Here is a 20819-nt window from a genome sequence, read left to right as displayed (position 1 = left end):
CTGGGAAAGCAGGGCACAGCTTGTCTCGCTAATCCCTGGACTTCACAGTGTGTGTGACTTTTCTAGGTCTTTTAATGACTAATCCACGTGGTGACACCCAACTTTCTTTTTCAATAGTCAATATAAGCCTAACTGGCAATCTATAAAACTGGTCAAATAGTTCATGGAAATCTCACCCTTAAAATTAGAAAAGAAGGGGCTTCCCTGGTGGCCCAGTGGTAAAGAATCCACCTTCTAGTGCAGGAGACATGGGTTCAATCCCTGATCTGGGAAGATCCCACACGCCATGGAGCATCTAAGCCCATGCACAAATGCTTAGCCTGTGGTCTAGAGCCCGGGAGCCGCGACTGCTGAAGCTCTCTCGCCCTAGAGCCTGCGCTCCACACCAAGAAGCCACTTCCATGAGAAGCCTGCTCGCCACAACTCGAGAGTAGCCCCCGCTTCCTACAACTAGAGAAGAGCCCACCCAGCAATGAAGACCCAGTACAGAAAAAATAAATAAAAATGTACAAAATGCATTAAAAATCAGAAGAGAATTTTCCAGTTTTAATGAATTTATTTTAGCTGTAATTTTATCTCAAGAACCGTGTCAAGAATGTTTGAATGTCAGGGTGATGATAGACAAAGCGTTGTTTGTTAGCTACCCTGTTCCTTAGTTTCATTAATAGTGAGTGATATGAATTTTTTTTAAAATGTGTCTCAGTCTCTGAATATCAATATAAGTTAAACATTTTGAAAGAAGTTGCACCGGTTACTAGATGCCAGAGAAGGAAAGCAAAGTTCTATTCTGGTCTTGGTGGTTGTCCCAAGGAAAGAGGAGCCTGGGAAGGTTCTCATCAACATGCTGGACGTGGATTCACAAACTGTGCTTCGCCAGCTGCAGTCTAAGAATTTGCTTCCAGTGATTCATCAGTGGATGGTTTTGAGTCTCAAGACATTTTTGCCAGAATCGCAAATCCCAGAGAAGTGAATCCTTAGCTGAGCCTTTCCTTTTAGACTGGATCCTTGAGCTTAGTTTGGAAACTAGGCATTGCAGAAATGTATCTGCCACCTTAAAATTTGCATCAGATCACAGGTAGTACCTGTGTTCTTGCCTGGAGAATTCCATGGACAGAGGAGCCTAGTAGGCTGCAGCCCATGGGGTCACAAAGAGTCAGGACATGACTGAGCGACTTTCACTTCACTTCACAGTTCAGTTCAGTTCAGTTCAGTCGCTCAGTCGTGTCCGACTCTTTGCGACCCCATGAATCGCAGCACGCCAGGCCTCCCTGAAGTAGCACTAATTTAACAGGTGGTGCTAGTGGTAAAGAACCCGCCTGCCAATGAGACGTAAGGGAGTGGGTTCAACCCTTGGGTTGGGAAGATCCCCTGGAAGAGGAGGGCATGACAACCCACCGCAGTATTCTTGCCTGGAGAATCCCCATGGACAGGGGAGCCTGGTGGGCTACAGTCCATGGGGTTGGAAAGAATTGGACATGACTGAAGCAACTTAGCACGCACGCATACGTAGCAATATGAAATGTGACAAAAACCTCAACAGTTGATGGACTTTTTTTTTTTTTTTAGCCGACAGGGTGGTTAGTGTAGTGAAATGAGCTTGGGCTCTGGAGTCACAGATTTCTGAGTCCAAGGCAGTGCTGTGCAGGGAGGTCATTCCTCTGCTCTGTGAAATGTGGAAGGTTTCAGCTTCCTCAGAAGGTGGTTTGGGGATGGATGAGTTAAAATCAAGAGCGGTGCCTGTGCCCATTTACGAAGTATGAGCTCCTTCAATGTCAGCTTCTTCTCTTCCGTGTTGACTCTTATCACTGCTAAGACCAAGAGGGCATCCAGTCTGGGAAACTGCATGTTTAATCTGTCCTTGCCCTTCTTCTGTGGGACTAGGGAACCTCTGAGGTGCCTACCCAAGTTGTATCTACTGAAAACCACCCTGTCAGAAGTCAGAGTCCTGGTGTCCTTTCCAGAAAAAGGCTTTGCAGAGGCCCACCCTGTGAGCCACTCTCTCCCCGGTCCCATGTCCTAGTTACACATGTTTTAAACAGTAAAGGGAAATGTGTCCTTTGGGGAAGACCGAGATAACTGTGCTAGGCTTTGAGGCTGGAATTTTAAGGGCTAAGTAAATATCAAACTTGGTTGTATGGGCTCAGGAGCCGTTCAGCTGTATGGGAGGTTGTACTTGTGTATTTGCATGAAGCTTAAAATATATATTTATATTGATTGTGTGTTTATTTTAATTTTAGTTTCACATGCTTTCTGGGAAAGAATTTTGTCACTATTTAAAAAAAAAAATTGGCTTTTTATTTAAAAGTAATTTCAAGCCTCCAGCAAGTTTGTAAAGGAAAGTATGGTACAAATAATGGCCATTTACCCTTGCCCAGATTTGTTGACTGTGAACATTTAACCTCATTTACTTCTGTAATCTTTCATTCCCTCTGCACATATGCAAGCTATATATATTTGAAATACACAAATAATGTGTATGTAATTTCTTCTGAACCATTTAAGACGAAATTGCTTATCCTAACGGTGCTTTCTTTGTTTTTTGGCTGTGCTGGGTCCTCATTGCTATGCACGGGCTTTCTCTCGTTGCTCTGAGCAGGGGCCATTCTTCGTTGCGGTGCAAAGGCTTCTCATTGCGGTGGCTTCTCTTGCTGCAGAGCCCGGGCTCTGGGCTCTGGGCTTCCGTAGTTGTGGCTCTCGGGCTCGAGAGCACAGGCTTCAGCAGCTGTGACACGTGAGCTTAGATGCCCCACAGAACGTGGAATCTTCCTGGCCCAGGGCTCGAACCCGTGTCCCCTGCGTTGGCAAGCAGATTCTTAGCCACTGGACCACGAGGGAAGTCCTATTATTGGTCCTTTACTTCTAAATACTTCAGTGTGTATTTCCTCAAGAATAAGAACTGTTCTCTTACCTAATCACAGCACACTTATCAACTTCGGTAAACATTGAGGTAGTAACACTTTTATTTAATCTAGAGTCCGTATTAACCCACCTGGCCCAATGATGTCCTTTGTAGGATTTTAGATTTAAAAATAACTTTTTTTCTACCTTAAAAGCATATGACTGTATAGAAAGGGTACATGATACTCAGAGAGTAAATTGTGCTGTGGCCTCAGACTGTTGGGAAATATATATATATATTTATACACACACACACATATATATATATTCATACATATGTAAAATATATTAGAATATATTTCTACTACTGTTACTTTATCTTTTTAAAAGACATCTATTTATTTGGCTGAGCTGGGTCTTAGTTGAGGCATGTGGGATCTGATTCCCTGACCAGGGATGGAACCTAAGCCCTCTGCACTGGGAGCGAGGAGTCTTAGCCACTGGACCACCAGGGAGGCCCCTACTTTATCCTTTAGAAAGACCTGTTGTTGTTGTTGTTCAGTCGCTCGGTTGTATCCGACGCTCTGTGACCCCATGGACTACAGCACACCAGGCTTCCCTGTCCTTCACTGTCTCTCCAAGTTTGCTCAGACTCGTGTCCATCAAGTTGGTGATGCCATCCAACCATCTCCTCCTCCTGCCCTCAGTCTTTCCCGGTTAGATGGGCCTAGATTTTAGCTAATTCTGTAGAGGGCTTGGTGGCTTTCGTTGAGCACAGACTGGCATTCTGGTGTGTCTGCTGCTCGTGCTAGGTTTGCTGAGGGCGCCTGCCGACTCAGACGCCTGGGCCGAGTGGCTATAAGCGTTCCTGGAGCGCCCGCCCCGCTCAGCGAAGCCTGCTGTGCTGCCCGCGGCTTGGCCCTGAACTCGCTAACGAGCTGCCATTCTTCTTGTTCGGGTGTAGATCCCCCTCACCAGTTCTGGGGCCGTTCCGTACCTTGTATTCCTGTCCAGATTTGGAGGAATTGACCTGAGTATCAATGTTATAAAGAGGTAAGTTTTTTTTTCTTCCCTCGTATGAAATTGTGAAACTTGAAGTGATGTGAGATAGGACACAAGCACATTAGAGCTAACCATGTCAACAGATACAATCCTCAGGCAAAAAGTTGACTTAGAGAAGATTCTGATGTCTAAACGGGATATGTTTCAGGATAAGAGAAATAATATTGTATTCAAAGTGGAAACACAACAAATTAAAACCAGACCAACATGATTCACAGGTGGTGCTGGTGGTAAAGAACCTGCCTGCCAGTGCAGGAGATGCGGGGAACTCGGGTTTGATCTCTGGGTCTGGAAGATCCCTTGGAGAAGGAAATGGCAGCCCACTCTGGTATTCTTGCCTGGGAAATCTCATGGACAGAGGAGCCTGGAGGGCTATAGTCCGTGGGGTCACAAAGAGTCAGACACGACTGAGCACACCCAGAACAACATATTTCATATGTGGGGCCTTTCATATTGGGAAATAAGGAATTTAATTTTTTTTTCCACCACACTGCAAGGCTTGTGGGATCTTAGTTCCCCAACCAGGGATTGAACTTGGACCCTGGCATTGAAAGCACCACATCCTAACCCTGGACCACCAGGGAATTCCTTGGAAATAGGAATTTAAATTTTGAAGTAAGAGTATTAAGATGCCACATTTTAAATTTGTTCTTTTTTCCATGCATTTTTAGTGTCTTTCGTTGGCTAGCGATCATATTTTTATAGCTAGAAATGAAAAAATTTTTAGAAGATCTTTGTATGAGGTCCTCATAGCTGTAGCCTGAGCATGGGGCTCGTTTGTCCTCATGCTGAAGCCTGAACTTTACTGTCTCTGTCAGCTGTAAAGTTCTTTGATTCTAGTGTGTGGTATAGAAAATATTGTTTTATAGTAGAAGAATTATTGACTCAGATTATTCTGCCTCTAAATGAGGAAGCTTCATTTTCTCAGGAATTGTGTAAACAATTCTAAGAGAATTAAACTTGGTTCTGAAATATTAGCACATTCTGGTATTGTGACTTTCATGATCGCAGCCATCTTGGATGTAGCTCAGTTGTGAAAATTAGTGCAGCCTTGCAGAGAGGGAAGCGGGATTGCTGATTACTGGGTACGGTTTCTGTTTTGCGAGGTGAGCAAGTCCCAGAGATCCCTTGCATCGAAGTATGGATATATTCACATTACTGAAAGTGAAAGTCACTCACTCATGTCTGACTCTTTGTGACCCCATAGACTATACAGTCCATGGCATAATCCAGCCCAGAATCCTGGAGTGGGTAGCCTTTCCCTTCTCTAGGGGATCTTCCCAACCCAGGGATTGAACCCAGGTCTCTGGCATTGCAGGCGGATTCTTTACCAACTGAGCCACAAGTGAAGCCCAAGAATACTGGAGTGGGTAGCCTATCCCTTCTCCAGTGGATCTTCCTGACCCAGGAATCAAACTGGGGTCTCCTGCATCGCAGGCGGATTCTTTACCAACTGAGCGAGCTATACAGTAAAAATGGCTAAGATGGTAACTTGTGTCCTTCCCTGGTGGTTCTGATGGTGAAAGAGTTCGCCTTCGATGCAGGAGACCTGGATTCGATCCCTGGGTCGGGAAGATCACCTGGAGAAGGAAATGGCAACCCACTCCAGTATCCTTGCCTGGAGAACCCCATGGACAGGGGAGCTTGGCGGGCAACAGTCCACGGGGTCACAAAGAGCCAGACACTACTGAGCGACTAACACTTAAAAAAAAAAAAATCAGTGCAGCAGCCCCACCAAGAATGACAAAGTATCATCTGCTCTGGGATCTGGGACTTGTGATCTGCTGATGCTCTCTGTAAGTGATGAGCTAGGATAACTTCCAGACTCATTCAGAAGAACGACTGGTTATTTCATAGGCATATTCATACTCTTGACCTACTGAAACCATCCCCATTTGGGGGATAAGTAACATAATTTGAGTATTCTTTGCTGAAAAAGCTCAACAGTTGGAAAAAACTAAAAGCGGAGAGTTCTTTTTTGTTTTTGTTCAATTGTGAAATCTCAGTCTAATAATTTGAGATGAAAAGTATCATACATTACTTTCTTAAACACAAAAGACTGAATATTTAAAGTAAATTAGAAAGATTTCCAGCTTACTCATGAAGCTAAATTTTCTTTCTTGTTTCAGTTCAGTTCAGTCGCTCAGTCGTGTCTGACTCTTTGCGACCCCGTGAACCGCAGCACGCCAGGCCTCCCTGTCTATCACCAACTCCCAGAGTCCACCCAAACCCACATCCATTGAGTCAGTGATGCCATCCAACCATCTATCCTCTGTCATCCCCTTCTCCTCCTGCCCTCAATCTTTCCCAGTATCAGGGTTTTTCAAATGAGTCAACTCTTCTCACGAGGTAGCCAAAGTATTGGAGTTTCAGCTTCAACATCAGTCCTTCCAATGAACACCCAGGACTGATCTCCTTTAGGATGGACTGGTTGGATCTCCGTGCACTCCAATGGACTCTCAAGAGTTTTCTCCAACACCACAGTTCAAAAGCATCAGTTCTTCTGCCCTCAGCTTGCTTTATAGTCCACCTCTCCCATCCATACATGACCACTGGAAAAACCATAGCCTTGACTAGATGGACCTTTGTTGGCGAAGTAATGTCTCTGTTTTTTAATATGCTGTCTAGGTTGGTCATAACTTTCCTTCCAAGGAGTAAGCGTCTTTTAATTTCATGGCTGCAGTCACCATCTGCAGTGATTTTGGAGCCCAGAAAAATAAAGTCAGCCACTGTTTCCCTATCTATTTGCCATGAAGTGATAGGACTGGATGCCATGATCTTATTGTTTAAGGCCATGTGTTCGAGTGAATTGGAGAAGGAAATGGCAATCCACTCCAGTACTATTGCCTGGAAAGTCCCATGGACGGAGGAGCCTGGTGGGCCGCAGTCCATGGGGTCACTAAGAGTCGGACACGACTGAGCGAGTTCACTTTCACTTTCAGTTAGAGTGAATAGAAAATTCTGTTTCTAGTACTATGGTAGGCTACCTCCGTGGACAACACTTCCACTGAAAACAACTAAAATGGTGGATTAAAGGTAAAATATTTTAATGCATTACTGAGCTGGAAAGAGGAAGTAATTCTTAGAGGCTAAGCATGCGGTAAGACCTGGAATCTAGAGAAGTTTTGTATAAAGACAGTTTTTGCCATGAAGTCTTGGCCAAATCTTGGTGAATTGGTGTTCCAGTTTTGTTTGGTCTTTGGAGTGAAAGGCATAAGAGACAAAGCCTCCAGGGTGTATCCAAGGTGGAAAAGCCAAAGAGAAGACCAGTACCTGTACAGTGGGGACCCCTATACCGTCCTGTGAGGATAATTATCAAAATATAGATCTGCATCACAGACACCTACCAATTTCAGCACTGGCATTGGGTGAATAGAGGAAAGACTGTGATCACAAGTCAATGTTAATGAAGATCTGTACCTAAGATAATGCTACCTGTGTGGTCTGAAAAGTCTCAGGCTAGTAATTTACTTAAAACTGGTCCTGGACTGGGTGTGCCCTTCAAGGGAGGGATACATCTACAACATAGCCCTTAAAGAAAACCACAGATAAAGTGTCACACAGAAAACCTTGAAGACATATGAAGAGACAAAGAATGAGGACCGCAAACAAACGGAAATCGTATCCAGTAGAATGAGATCTGCAAACACGCGCAATGTTGGACCTATCAGATTCAGAATCTAAAACCAGTGTTTTAATATCTTTAAAGAAATGAAAGAATGGATTCAATACACGAATGCAAAACAAGAGGCAACAAAAATAAAGATTTGAAGAAATACAAAATGGAACTGCTCATACCGAAAGGTAACAGCTACTGTGGAGTACAATTTTAGTGGATGGGTGAAAAGAGTGGAGTCACCGCAGCTGAAAAGCGCGTCAGTGGAGTGGAAAACAGGCCTGAAGGTGGTGTCCAGAATGCAGCACAGAAACAGAGATACAAAACATGGTGGACGGGAATAAGGACATGGGAGGCGGGAAGAGAAGGCCCAGTGATACTTCTTGGTGGATTTCCAGATATGTAGGAGAAGGAGTGGGACAGGGACCGTATTTGAAAACGTAATGGTTTAGAATCTCGAGCCAGATAAATAAAAAGGGATGCCTATCTAGACATATCACAGTGAAACTGAGGAACATTAAAATCAAAGAGAAAATATTCAAGGCAGTGAGAAGAAAACCGGGGTTGACTCCAGGGGAGTAACAGTTAGACTGACAGTGATGTCTCAACAGTGACAACGAAAGGCATGAGACTGGGAGAAGCTCTGCAGTGTGCTGAGCTAAAACACTCGCCTTCCTAGGTTTTTTTTTTAAAGCTATATTTGTAAGAATAAGAACGAGAGCTGTTTCTGTGGGAACCCCTGGCCGCCTTTCCTCCTCTTGCCATGGTGTCTGCTCACCCACTGGGATCGGACTGTTTGGAAAAGGGATCCACATCTGGCTCCTTTGCCTGTGATGTTCAAGGTTACCTTTCACCTCCATCTCGTAAACTTTCTTCACACTGACTTGTAGGAAAATGAAGCAGCCTTTACATTGGAATATCCTTCCCAGGTGGCTCAGTGGTAAAGAACCTGCCTGCCAATGCAGGAGACACAGGAGATGCGGGTTCCGTCTCTGGATCGGGAAGATCCCCTGGGGAGGGCATGGCAACCCACTCCAGTATCCTTGGCTGGAGAATCCCATGGACAGGAGAGCCTGGCGGGCCACAGTCCACGGGGTCACAAAGAGTCGGGCACGACTGAGCAAGTAACATTCCCACTTTCAAGGTCTGGACAGCATCTTTGAATTTGTGAAGATTAAAGACAGCAAGAAACATAAAAAAAAAAAAGCCTGAGGATTAAATAACGACATTTCAGACAAAAACTGAGATGGTTCATCTCCTAGATCTCGACTAGGGAAATGCTAGAAGATATGCTACCAGCGAAAGGCAGGTGATCCCACGGAAACTGCAAGGCCCTCTGTGATCCGGCTGGCCTCCTGATGGGACTCTGCTGCTCTGCTCTTGTTCATTGTGTTCCCAAACTGATGACATTCTTTTTGCTCCCATCTTGGCACTTTTGACTGGTGGTTCCCAGTGTCTGCAGCGCTTCCACCAGATAAGCCTGTAGGTCACTCCACCCACACTCTTGAGGCTAACACACAAGTGTGACTTTCTCAACATAGAACGTGAGCTCCACAAGGGCAGGCAACTTTATCCATTTGACTTACTGATGTATTCCAAGTCCCTAGGAGAGTGCTTGGCACAGATCAGGTGCTTAACGTGCTTCACAGGTGGCTCAAGGGTAAAGAATCTGCCTGCCAATGCAGGAGACACAGGAGACATGGGTTCGATCCCTGGGTTGGGAAGACCCCGTGGAGTAGGAAATGGAACCCACTCTGGTATTCTTGCCTGGGAATTTCCATGAACAGAGCAGCCTGGCGTGCTACAGTCTTTGGGGTGGCAAAACAGTTGGAAATGACTTGGTGACTAAACAGCAACAACAAAGGTGCTTAATATATATTTATTGAATAAGAGGTTGCAAAAACACCAACTGAAGTGAAATGAAGTAAAAAGTTGCTCAGTTGTGTCTGACTCTTTGCGACCCATTTATAGACCTAGGCCTGAATACTGGAGTGGGTAGCCTTTTCCTTCTCCAGGGGATCTTCCCAACCCAGGTATCAAACCCAGGTCTCCCCCATTGCAGGCAGATTCTTTACCAGCTGAGCCACAAGGGGAAGCCCAATGACAACCAGCAAACGACACCTATAGTCAACACCCTGAATGACTCTCGTGGATGTAACACTGAGTAAAGGAGGAAGACGTGAACAAATACTTCTGTTCACATGTGAAGTTCAAACCAGACAGACTGAACTTTTTTGTTTAAGGATACTACCTAGGTGGTAAAATTATAAGAAGATAAAAGATAAATGTAAATGAAGATAAAAGTATGTCAAGGCTGTGCATTATCACCTTGCTTATTTAACTTATATGCAGAGTACATCATGTGAAATGCTGGGCTGGATGAAGCACAAGCTGGAATCAAGATTGCTGGGAGAAATATCAATAACCTCAGATATGTAGATGACACCACCCTCATGGCAGAAAGCGAAGAACTAAAGAGCCTCTTGATGAAAGTGAAAGAAGAGAGTGAAAAAGTTGGCTTAAAGCTCAACATTCAGAAAACTAAGATCACGGCATATGGTCCATCACTTCATGGCAAATAGATGGGAAAACAATAGAAACAGTGGCAGACTTTGTTTTGGGGGGGGGGGGCCTCCAAAATCACTGCAGATGGCGACTAAAGCCATGATATTAAAAGATACTCACTCTTTGGAAGAAAAGTTATGACCAACCTAGACAGTATATTAAAAAGCAGAGACATTACTTTGCCAACAAAGGTCCGTCTAGTCAAAGCTATAGTTTTTCCAGTAGTCATGTATGGATGTGAGAGTTAGACATAGGGAAAGCTGAGTGCTGAAGAATTGATGCTTTTGAACTGTGGTGTTGGAGAAGACTCTTGAGAGTCCCTTGGACTGCAAGGAGATTCAACCAGTCCATCCTAAAGGAAATCAGTCCTAAATATTCACTGGAAGGGGTGATGCTGAGGCTGAAACTCCAATGCTTTGGCCACCTGATGTAAAGGACTGACTCCTTGGAAAAGACCCTAATGCTGGGAAAGATTGAAGGCAGGAGGAGAAGGGGACAACAGAGGATGAGATGGTTGGATGGCATCACCGACTCAATGGACATGAGTTTGAGCAAGCTCCAGGAGCTGGTGATGGACAAGTAAGCCTAGTGTGCCACAGTTCATGGGATTGCGAAGAGCTGAACATGACTGAGTAACTGAACTGAAAAGTAAATGATATCCTAAGTGCTGGGAGAGTGGTTACTACGAGGAGGAGAGAAAATATTTAAACTGGAAAAGGGCAGATGGGGCCTCTTTGTATTTGGCTCTAATTCTTTAAAAATCATTTTTTTTAAAAAATTGTGTTTATTTATCTATTTTTGGCTGTGCTGGGTCTTTGTTGCTTCATGAGCTTTTTTCTAGTTGCATCAAAGGGAGCTACTCTCTAGCTGTGATGTGCGGGCTTCTCACTGCGGTGGCTTCTCTTGTGGAGCACAGGTCTTGGGCACACGGGTTCAGTAGTTGCGGCTCGTGGGCTCAGTAGTTGTGGCTCCCGGGCTCCAGAGCACAGGCCCAGTAGTTGTGGCACACAGGCTTAGTTGCTCCGCGGCATGTAGGAGCTTCCTGGACGGGGGATCAAACTCGCTTCTCCTGCATTGGCAGGCAGATTCTTTACCTCTGAGCCACTGGGGAAGCCCCAACTCTCATTCTTAATTTGAGAAGTTGTTAAACAGGTGTTTGCCTCAATTGTAAGCAAACTATGCTTATGTGCTGTACATACTTTTCTGGGTCAGGGTTACATCTCATAGTAACAATTTAAAGCAATGAATTTAATAAACAGATGAGATGCAGCCAAAGAAATAAGTGAACTGGAAGATCGGTCAGAACCATGAGGCAGAGTGTAGCACAGACACAGAACATGTAACTGGAGCTCTTACAAAGAGCGCAGCGAGACAAAGGACGGGAGTGACGCACAGAGACCACAGCCCGGCCCGGCCCACCGATGGGAGGGGCTGTCCTGTGGATCCAAGAAGCCAAGTCTCCAGCAAGATTTAAAACAGAGGTGGGGGCAGAACCCCAAGGACCAAAAGATTCAAAAACAGTAAAACGGGGACTTCCCTGATGGTGCTGTGGTTGAGACTCTGCTCTTCCGCTGCAGGGGCCCAGGGTTTGATACTCTGGTTGGGGACCTAAGATGCTGCGTGATGTGATGCGGCCAAAAAAAAAAAAAAAAAAAAAAACCGATTAAAAAAAAAAAGAAGCCAAAGGGCAACACTTACACAAAAGTGACTTTTCAAAAATAATCTGTCGATTTACTTCTTTCTGGCTAGCTGGGTCTTCGTTGCAGTGCGCGGGCTTCTCACTGCGGTGGCGTCCCTGTCGCCGAGCATGGGCTCTGGGCCTACAGGCTTCCGTAGCTGCACCTTTCGGACTCAGCAGTGTGGCGCCACGGGCTTAGCTGCCCTGTGGCATGTGGAGTCTTCCCGGACCAGGAATCAAACCTGTGTCCCCGACATTGGCAGGCAGATTCCTATCCACTGCGCCACCAGGGAAGTTCAAAAGTGACTCTCAAATGGATGAATAACTATGATGTGTTGGAAGACCATCACTGCCTTCCTAGGACTGTTGATCTAAAGAAAGCAGTTCAGTTCAGTTGCTCCATCGTGTCCGACTCTGCTACCCCATGGATACTGTACCCGCCAGGCTCCTCTGTCCCTGGGATGCTCCAGGCAAGAGTACTAGAATGGGTTCCCATTCCCTTCTCCAGAGGATCTTCCCAATCCCGGGGTCAAACCTGCATCTCCTGCATTGCCGTCTGAAGAGGGGCCCTTTGACAAGTATGCTGGTTGTCATTTCCAGAGCAATTGCTACACGATTAAAAATGGACTGTGTAACTCCCAAACTCAAAAAAAAAAAAAGAAAAAGAGGCACAAAAACTGAATGATAAACATTAGATCAACCCAAAAGAAGGCAAGAAGAATCAGAAGAAGCAGGACAAATGGAAATCCTGAAAATATCAGTAATTATAATAAATATTCCATTTAAATGTAAAGTCCATGAAAAGAAAAACCTAAACATAAGTTTATAGGAAGGTTAAAAGTGAAGAGATTTAAAAAGACATACCATTCCAAGAAATACCAATCTAGAGAAAGCTGGAGTCACTGAGTTAGTATCAGGTGGGGCTCCCTTAAAGGAGACAGAGATGGAGTTTGGGGTGGCAGAGGAACTGCCTTGACCAAATGCAGAGGCAGAAGGAGGAGGGAGGAGGCTGAGGTTGAGGGGGGCAGCCTCCCTGGGCCCCTGGGCCCGCTGATGGGGGGTACGCAGGTATGTCTACCTTTTACTCCTTAAATCTTAAACATATGCTACCTGTAGTATTTTGTATCTCTTCAATACTTAATGAGAACAGTATTAAATATATGACATTTAACAGAGAATTGTAAGGCTGGATTCCTGGTTTCATCTTTAACTTGGGTCCAGCACTCAACTCCTCTGAGCCCATTTCGTTCTATGTAAAATGAAGTTAATTTCCCTTTAAAGCGCTCCAGTATCTTCCCCTCGTCCCACTGTGAAGTCCAGGCTCCTCATCAGGGACCCCCGCACTGCCGGGCTGGTGCCCGCCTCCATCTCTGAGCTCACCCCGTGTTCCTTGGCCCTGCTAAGTGGGCTCTGGTCCCCCATCCCCCGCAGTGCCAGCCCTGGGATGTGCCAGACTCCTGCCACCTCTGGGCTTCCTGCCGCTGCGTGCTGCCTTTGCTTTGCTCAGAGAGCTGTTCCTCCGAGAGAGTGGCTCCTGGCTCCTCAACGTGTGGGTCTCTATCCCAATGCCCCATTGTCCACCCTGTCCAGGAGACGGGCCTTTCCTTCTTACCCTGTCTCTCCCCGACCCCGCCCGCACCGCCTGCCTTTATTGTCTTCACAGTACTTCTTATTACATCAACTTACCAGCAAAGGTCTGTCTAGTCAAGGCTATGGTTTTTCCAGTAGTCATGTATGGATGTGAGAGTTGGACTATAAAGAAAGCTGAGTGCCAAAGAATTTATGCTTTTGAACTATGGTGTTGCAAAAGACTCTTGAGAGTCCCTTGGACTGCAAGGAGATCCAGCTAGTCCATCTGGAAGGAAATCAGTCCTGAATATTCATTGGAAGGACTAATGTTGAAGCTGAAGCTGCAATACTTTGACCACCTGATGCGAAGAGCTGACTCATTTGAAAAGACCCTGATGCTGGGAAAGATTGAGGGCAGGAGGAGAAGGGGATGACAGAGGATGAGTTGGTTGGATGGCATCACTGACTCAATGGACATGAGTTTGGGTAAACTCCCAGTGTTGGTGATGGACAGGGAGGCCTGGCGTGCTGCGGTCCATGGGGTTGCAAAGAGTCGGACACAACTGAGCGACTGAACTGAACTGAACATTGCTTATCTGCTTGCTTATTTCCTGTCTGTCACCGTCACTGGCATTAAGCTTTTTCAAGATTGGAAATGGTCTTCCACTTGACACGCTATCCAGACCTCGGTGCAGGAGGCGCTGGATAAATACTGTGAAGTGGCATCTGGTGTTCTTTGTCCCCATCCTAGCCCCACGGTTGATTCCAAAGGGAGTCTGAAGTGGTTTATGGGTGGACAGAGGATGCAAAATCAGAGTTAATACAAGCAGATGGAGCCAAGCAGCTGGTTACAGACGTCCAGCCAGGCTCAGCCCTTTTCAGCAGGGCTCAGCGTGCACTGCGGTGTAAACGGGAGCCCGCAGGGTCAGAACGCAATGCCGCAGCCCAGGGTGGGGAGGGGGCGGCAAGGCCAGGCCACCCGCGTCTGAAGACTGGGTCTCCACTTCCCCATCGTGACCTTCGGCCCGCCCAGCCTCCTCTGTAAAGCGGGATGTCTGCTAACCCATGGAATGAGGCCTCATGGAGTGCAGGCCATAATTAACTCAGTCCCTGCACCGCCCTGGGAGGTGTCGATGTTGTATTTCATTTTACAGAAGAGGGGCCCCAGGCCTGGAGAAGCTAAGTAACTTGCCTGAGTTCACACTTCTGGCAAACGGTAGTACATAAGAAACACCTTGCATTTAAAAATATGCAGTGTAGAAATTCTTATCATTTTCATCTCTGTGTGTCCTATGTAAACGTTAATTCAGTGAAAACATGCTAACAAGAGGTTTTTAATTGTTGTCTTTAAGGGGAGGTGAGAATGAAATGAATGGCTGTCGGACGTTAAAAGAGCTCGAGGCCCAAGTAGGAGAAAAGGTAATAGAGATCTTTCAAAGTTCTTCTGCGCCCCCCAACCCTACCCCCCGCCCGCCCCCCCCACCCCCCACCCTGCCACTTGTCAAAAGTAACTGCTAGCAGAGGGAACTGATGGAGCTGATGCAGAATGAGCTGGGTCTTGTCATCTGCGTTCTCATGTCAAAGTCGCCTGACTCAATAGATGGCATGTGAGAGCCCGCGTTCCCTCGCCTTCGCCCACTCCGATGGCATCCTCTGTGAGGAACCATGCCGGCAGAAGTCCTGGAATGTTAATTACCTGTGCTTTAACTTTGGATCATCATCCGTACGGTGGCCCTTCGGTTTCTGTCTACAACCGAGGCAAGGTTTTCTTTAGAATGAGAAAACTTACTTTTCAGCAGTAAGTGCCAATCAAGAGCAGCATGGTAAAAATAACCAGAGCAATGCAGGGAGATAGACATTTATGTATGGAGTACTTTAGCCACAAAAGCTCCCGCCTGTGTTTAGGAAGGAGCATGTAGCTTCGTTCCTGTTCGCCGATTACAGGTGGATAGCAGGGCACAGCTCGGGAGGGAGGGGTGTTCACAGCGTTTAGGGTTGGAATCGGACCCCTATTTAAGATGCGTGTGAGCCTGCTCAGTTACATGAGCAGTTTGAGAATCATAGTTTAATTCACTTGATTCAATATGTTGGTTAGAAATGTGACAAATTTTCTTTCCTTTTTGAACTCTTCTGAGATTTTCATACGTTTCCAAATCAAACAGAGCCAGAAACCCACAAAATGTTTGTCTAAACCCCACAAAATGTTCTCCCGGCTTGTGCCGTTAACATCAGAAATTCGTCTTAGTGTGATAAGTTTTCAGCATTATGTGCTCCCAGAAATCTGCTTTCTCTATCGTTTATATCAGTAGGAACCCTGGTACAATCACTTGCTGCTTCCATTGTTGTTCACTTGTTATTCTGTAAGAGATACATAACACACTGGATATTATTTATGGTATATGTCCTCAATTTGTCTCTTCACAAACTGTGTTAATCATGAAATTATCCTGGGAAATTCAGCTGTTTACGATGGGCATCCTGTCAACTTAGATGCCGTTGTGGATCAATAATGTGGCATGACGGTTAGGGGAGCCTGTGGACACAGGTCCGGCTTGTAAGTTACTGAAAGTGAGGCTTCCAAGAGGAAAGCTGGAGGGGACTTCCCACTGGCTGGCTGTCCTTTCATCTCAGCTGTCTTTTCATCCCAGCCTCCTTCCAATAAAGCCCTCCCACTAAGAGTGAGTTTCAACCAGGGCAGTTTTCGGCTGGTTCTGGAGAGAACAGAAAGGTGACAGCCAGGGCTGAGCAGGTGGGGGAGGGGACCCCTGCTCCCTGGCTCTCCCTGCCGAGCAGTCAGGCCCACGCAAGCTGGAGCCCCAGCTCGACCGGAGACCCTGGCCCTGGGCAGGCAGGTGGCCTGGGATGGGCTCTGCCATTTACCAGCTGGTGGTCTTGGGAAAGTCCTTGCCATCGAGTTCCTTCATCCGTGGTTGGGAATAGGAACACCCATCTCATGGTGCTGTTGTGTGGCTTAGAAACATCCGGTATAAAGGGCCTGGAACACTTAGGCGATGCCATCTGTCATTATTATGGCGATTACTACAGTTTCCCTTGACGAATAGGTAGGAACTCATGAATGTCATCCCTTCCCACGGAGCCCAGAATAAACAGAACAAACCCAATACCCTCCTTGGCTGCTGGCTGTGCAGTAGCGTGTTTCCAGCTGCCACTTGGGTCCTGCAGTCGGACCACACTCGAGCACTGGTGACAGAGAGGAACACCTAGCAATTAGTGAAGGAAGGCTGTCTTCATACATATGTTGTCATTGCTGGGTGAGCCACACATTTGGGGAGTGAGAGATGCTAATGCTTTTGTTTTAAATATAAGTCCACGAGCCTCACTGGAGCCAAGAATGCATGCAAATGTCTCTTGTGAATTTTGGGAGCCAGACTTTGCTAAATGTGTGTGTGGTCTAGCCGTCCTAAACCAACAGGCAGTTAGCTGCTGGCACCCCAAACTGCCCGAACCCCAGTGCTTGTGTATCTCAATTGATTTCTTCTGCTGTGAGCTTGGTCTGATGGCTGGTTCCTCAGCCTTGCCCTAGTTCAGGTTCACTTAGGCCCTCCAAGGGGCTTTCCTGGTGGCTCAGTGGTGAAGAATCCACCTGCCAGTGCAGAAGATGCAGCTTCAGTCCCTGGGTTGGGAAGATGCCCTGGAGGAGGGCTCGACAACCCACTCCAGTATACTTGCCTCGAGAATCCCTGGACAGAGGAGCCTGGTGGGGATATAGTCCATGGGGTCGCAAAGAGTCAGACATGACTTAGCGAGTAAACAACCATAACAACCAGACCTTCCAAACGCCCTAGTCTGGGACTTCTACCTCCAACTGTATTTCCTCCCTATGAGTCTCCTGGGATTTCCCAATAGCTCAGATGGTAAAGAATCTGCCTGCAGTGCAGGAGACTCAGATTTGATCCCTGGGTCGGGAAGATCCCTTGGAGAAGGGCATGACAACCCACTGCAGTATTCCTACCTGAAGAATCCCATGGACAGAGAACCTGGTGGGCTACAGTCCTTAAGGTTGCAAAGAGTCGGACCGAACTGAGCAAGTAACACTTTCACTTCCCTTTCACTAGACCCTCCAGTGTGTCTTCACATTCAGTTGAACCCCAGGTCTCCCTGAGCCTCGTTTTCTCTCTCCCATCAAGGCGGAGATAGACAGGGTGGTCTCTGGGTCCAGACTCTCCGCCCTTCGGGGACTGTGACCCGGGGCTTCACATGAGGAGGCTGCTGTCTGTGTCCTGGGGCCCCGTATCGGGGAGGAGGAAGCTCTGCACGCCCAGGTGGTCCCCAGGGTGCCATCCTCAGGCTCCGGGTCCGGGGTCCTGGTCCGATCTGCACTCAGGTTCTGCCCCGTGGGCACTCTGTGTCTGGTGCGCCCCCGCTTGCCCTCCCCTCTCTGCCCTGGCTTCTCCCGGGTCATGGAGATGACTGTGTCCCTGGGCTTCTGTGCCTTTGGTGGGTGTCTCCTTGGCTGCTGTCAAGCTCTCTGGTCTGCAGACCCCTTGTGGTCTCAGTCTGCTGGGAGGCAGCAGGGCTCAGTGGGTAGGACGCACCCCTGGCATGAAGCCCCGTCTCTGCCTGCCCATGGGCCCTCAGGCCTGTCACTGCTCTTTGCCACCATCTCTGAAGGCGAGGCAACAGCACCGACCTGCTGGAGCGGCCACGAGAATAAGTGGGAGTAATGCCAGCGACGCCCTTGCATACAGTGGGTGCTCGATAAATATCCTTCCCTTTATCTGTCCTGCCAGGCCCTCCTGTAACCTTTCCTGTGGGAGCTTTACCCACCTCCAGGTGGCAGCCCATCAGCCACCGCCACCAAGGTGTCTGGTTGTTCTGCCTTTTGAGAAATGTCCAACTGAGCTGAGATGATAAGGAACTTCTCGTCTTGTCCAAGTCTGAAGGGCGCGTAGATCAGGGTCTGCTCACTCACATCTCCTCCAGTCACCAGGAGGCGGCCAACATTCCAGGTCTGACACATGGATACTGCAATATCAGGGTTTTGGTTTTTTCCCAGCATCCCCTTTCTGCCAGTATGACTCTCCCTAAACACGGTGGAACGTCTCCTCATGACTCATAGCCCAGTGTCTTGTCCCCACACAAACCCGTCACTGGCGGTGGTGTTGCTCCAACCCTGGTCACTCCCTGGTGCAGTGGCTGGACTCCCTCCCCTGAGGCATGTGACCATGGGCTGGGGGCGGGTGGGAGCTAATATCTGAACAAATGGAAGATGGAGGGTTTCGTTAGAAAGAGACGGGGTGGGCAGACGTCAGTGGCTTTGGAGAAAGTGACTGACAGTGTCTGCTTCAGCCACCCAGCAAAAGGACCTGCAGGCTGGCTGGGCCTTAATCCTTTGGACAGTGATGTAATTTTTTGGATTTTGCCAGCTACGATACCAATAAGAGGTGGCAGAGACTGAGCATTTACTAGGAGCTGTTCCAAGTGCGTTACTGTGTTTACATATTCAGTTTCCAGGAGAACCCCCTGGGGCAGGTGCTCTTGGGATCCCTTCTTGATGTGGAGGAAGCTACAACAGAGGCTGAGCAGTTGAGCCCTGTGTGCACAGCTGGGGACAGAGGAGCTGCAGTTCCTGCCTTGGCAGCTGGCTCTGGGGTCCTGGCTACTAATCACCAGCCACCCTGCTTCTCAAGGAGGCCCTTTAGGAAAGGCAGTGACACGTCGTTTGTGTGTGGGTGCGTGTATAGTCACTCAGTGCTGTCCGACCCCGTGGACTGTGGCCCACCAGGCTCCTCTGTCCCTGGGATTCTCCAGGCAAAAATACTGGAATGGGTTGCCATCTCCTCCTCCAGGGAATCTTCCCGACCCAGGGATCGACCCCAAGTCTCCCGGGTCTCCTGCATTGGCATTGGCCAGCAGATTCTTTGCCACTGTGCCAGCTGGGAAGCCCCAATACCTTGTTTGCCTGTAGCAAATGTGACTCTTGCTTATGCCTGGAGGTGGACCCGGCCTCCCTGATCACCGCCGTATGAACGAGTGGAGGTTGTTTGCTAACCCCAGAGTTGCGTTGTTGGTTGTGTGGCATCCACTTCAAACGGGCATTTGGGAGTTTTCTTTCCCTTTCCTGCCCATCTCGCACTCGTTCCCAACTCCTCAGTTGCTTACGTTCCTGTCGGCCCTGTGGGGCCCTAGCCTGTCCTGCAGCTGCGGCAGCACCCTAGAGCTAGGACTTAGTTCTCCACCGGCTTCAGGTGAGGACTCTGTCAGGACAACAGGGCCAGAGCTGGGCTGCGGGGCATTGCCAGGGCAACGACGTTCAGGTCTTTTGACCCTGTTTCATCTTTCGTCAACTCCTGACATGAGCGTGAGGTGGAGGTCAAAGAAGGGGCAAGCAGGGGAAGAGAATCATCTTGTCCTGCCCTCGAGCTGGGGGGCGGGCGGATGCTCCCTGTAAGTCGTGTCCTGGGAATGGCCAGGACACAGGAAGCTGTTCTCAGTTATGTAAGAACTTCAGTGTGTGTTTAGAAAGGTCACGACGAGTCTCCTCCCCTCCACAGGCAAGAAAAAAATTGTTTTAAATTGAAGACTAGAATTCAAGAATGTGCAAGACAGCAAAAAAGACACAGATGTGTAGAGCGGACTTTTGGACTCAGAGGGAGAGGGAGAGGGTGGGATGATTTGGGGGAATGGCATTGAAACATGTATACTATCATGTAAGAATCGAATTGCCAGTCTATGTCCGATGCAGGATACAGCATGCTTGGGGCTGGTGCACGGGGATGACCCAGAGGGATGTTGTGGGGAGGGAGGTGGGAGGGGGGTTCATGTTTGGGAATGCATGTACACCCGTGGTGGATTCATGTCAATGTATGGCAAAACCAATACAGTATTGTAAAGTAAAATAAAGTAAAAATAAAAATTTTAAAAAAAGGGGAAAACAAAACAAAACAAAACAAAGACATGAGAAAAAAAAAAAGGAAAACTAAACACACCTCACCCAAAGCCCTAGGTCGTTGGCTCTCATACCACGTCACCACCCCATCAAGAATGCCTTTCAAGTCTGGGTGCCGTGATGTCAGAACATCTGGTCGACCCAGTCAGCCGCGACGAGTCTGTCTGTGGGACACCGAGTGAACTGACACGGGTTTTTATGGGATCACCCCGGTGCCTTGGAGTCGCACAGATGCAGCTCAGTCATTTCAGGAGCGATTAGTAAATAATTAGAGGCACTAAGCTGCTTGCTTGCTCGGTAATATCGTCACAAAAGTGAAGACATGCAAGTGATGGGTATATTCATTTTCTTAAATAGGTGGATTTTCTTAAAAAAGAGATTTAAAAAATTATCACTTGAGGAATAAAGAAACAGTCGTTAGGATCACAGCCATTTCATAAACATACCTTAACATTAGAACACCACATTAGCACGCACGAATGTATCAGAATACAGCCTGTTTGCCTAATAAAAAGACTGTGTCAGGCTCAAAATGAGGCCATTTACTAAAACATACAAGCTTTTGGTTAATTTGTAATATT

General features: G+C 47.4%; 1 protein-coding gene across 1 annotated transcript in view; it reads left to right on the top strand.

The window, feature by feature from the left end:
- Positions 1–20819, top strand: part of EFCAB6 (EF-hand calcium binding domain 6) — a 231875-nt gene that overhangs the window by 17013 nt on the left and 194043 nt on the right. The window contains exons 3-4 of the mRNA XM_052640994.1: positions 3803–3891; positions 14681–14747. Of these exons, the coding sequence (XP_052496954.1) occupies positions 3803–3891; positions 14681–14747 (156 nt within the window). The remainder of the gene's footprint in view (positions 1–3802; positions 3892–14680; positions 14748–20819) is intronic.

Source organism: Budorcas taxicolor, chromosome 5, assembly GCF_023091745.1.
Source record: "Budorcas taxicolor isolate Tak-1 chromosome 5, Takin1.1, whole genome shotgun sequence".
Lineage (NCBI taxonomy): Eukaryota > Metazoa > Chordata > Mammalia > Artiodactyla > Bovidae > Budorcas > Budorcas taxicolor.
This window is presented reverse-complemented; position numbering and strand designations above follow the sequence as displayed.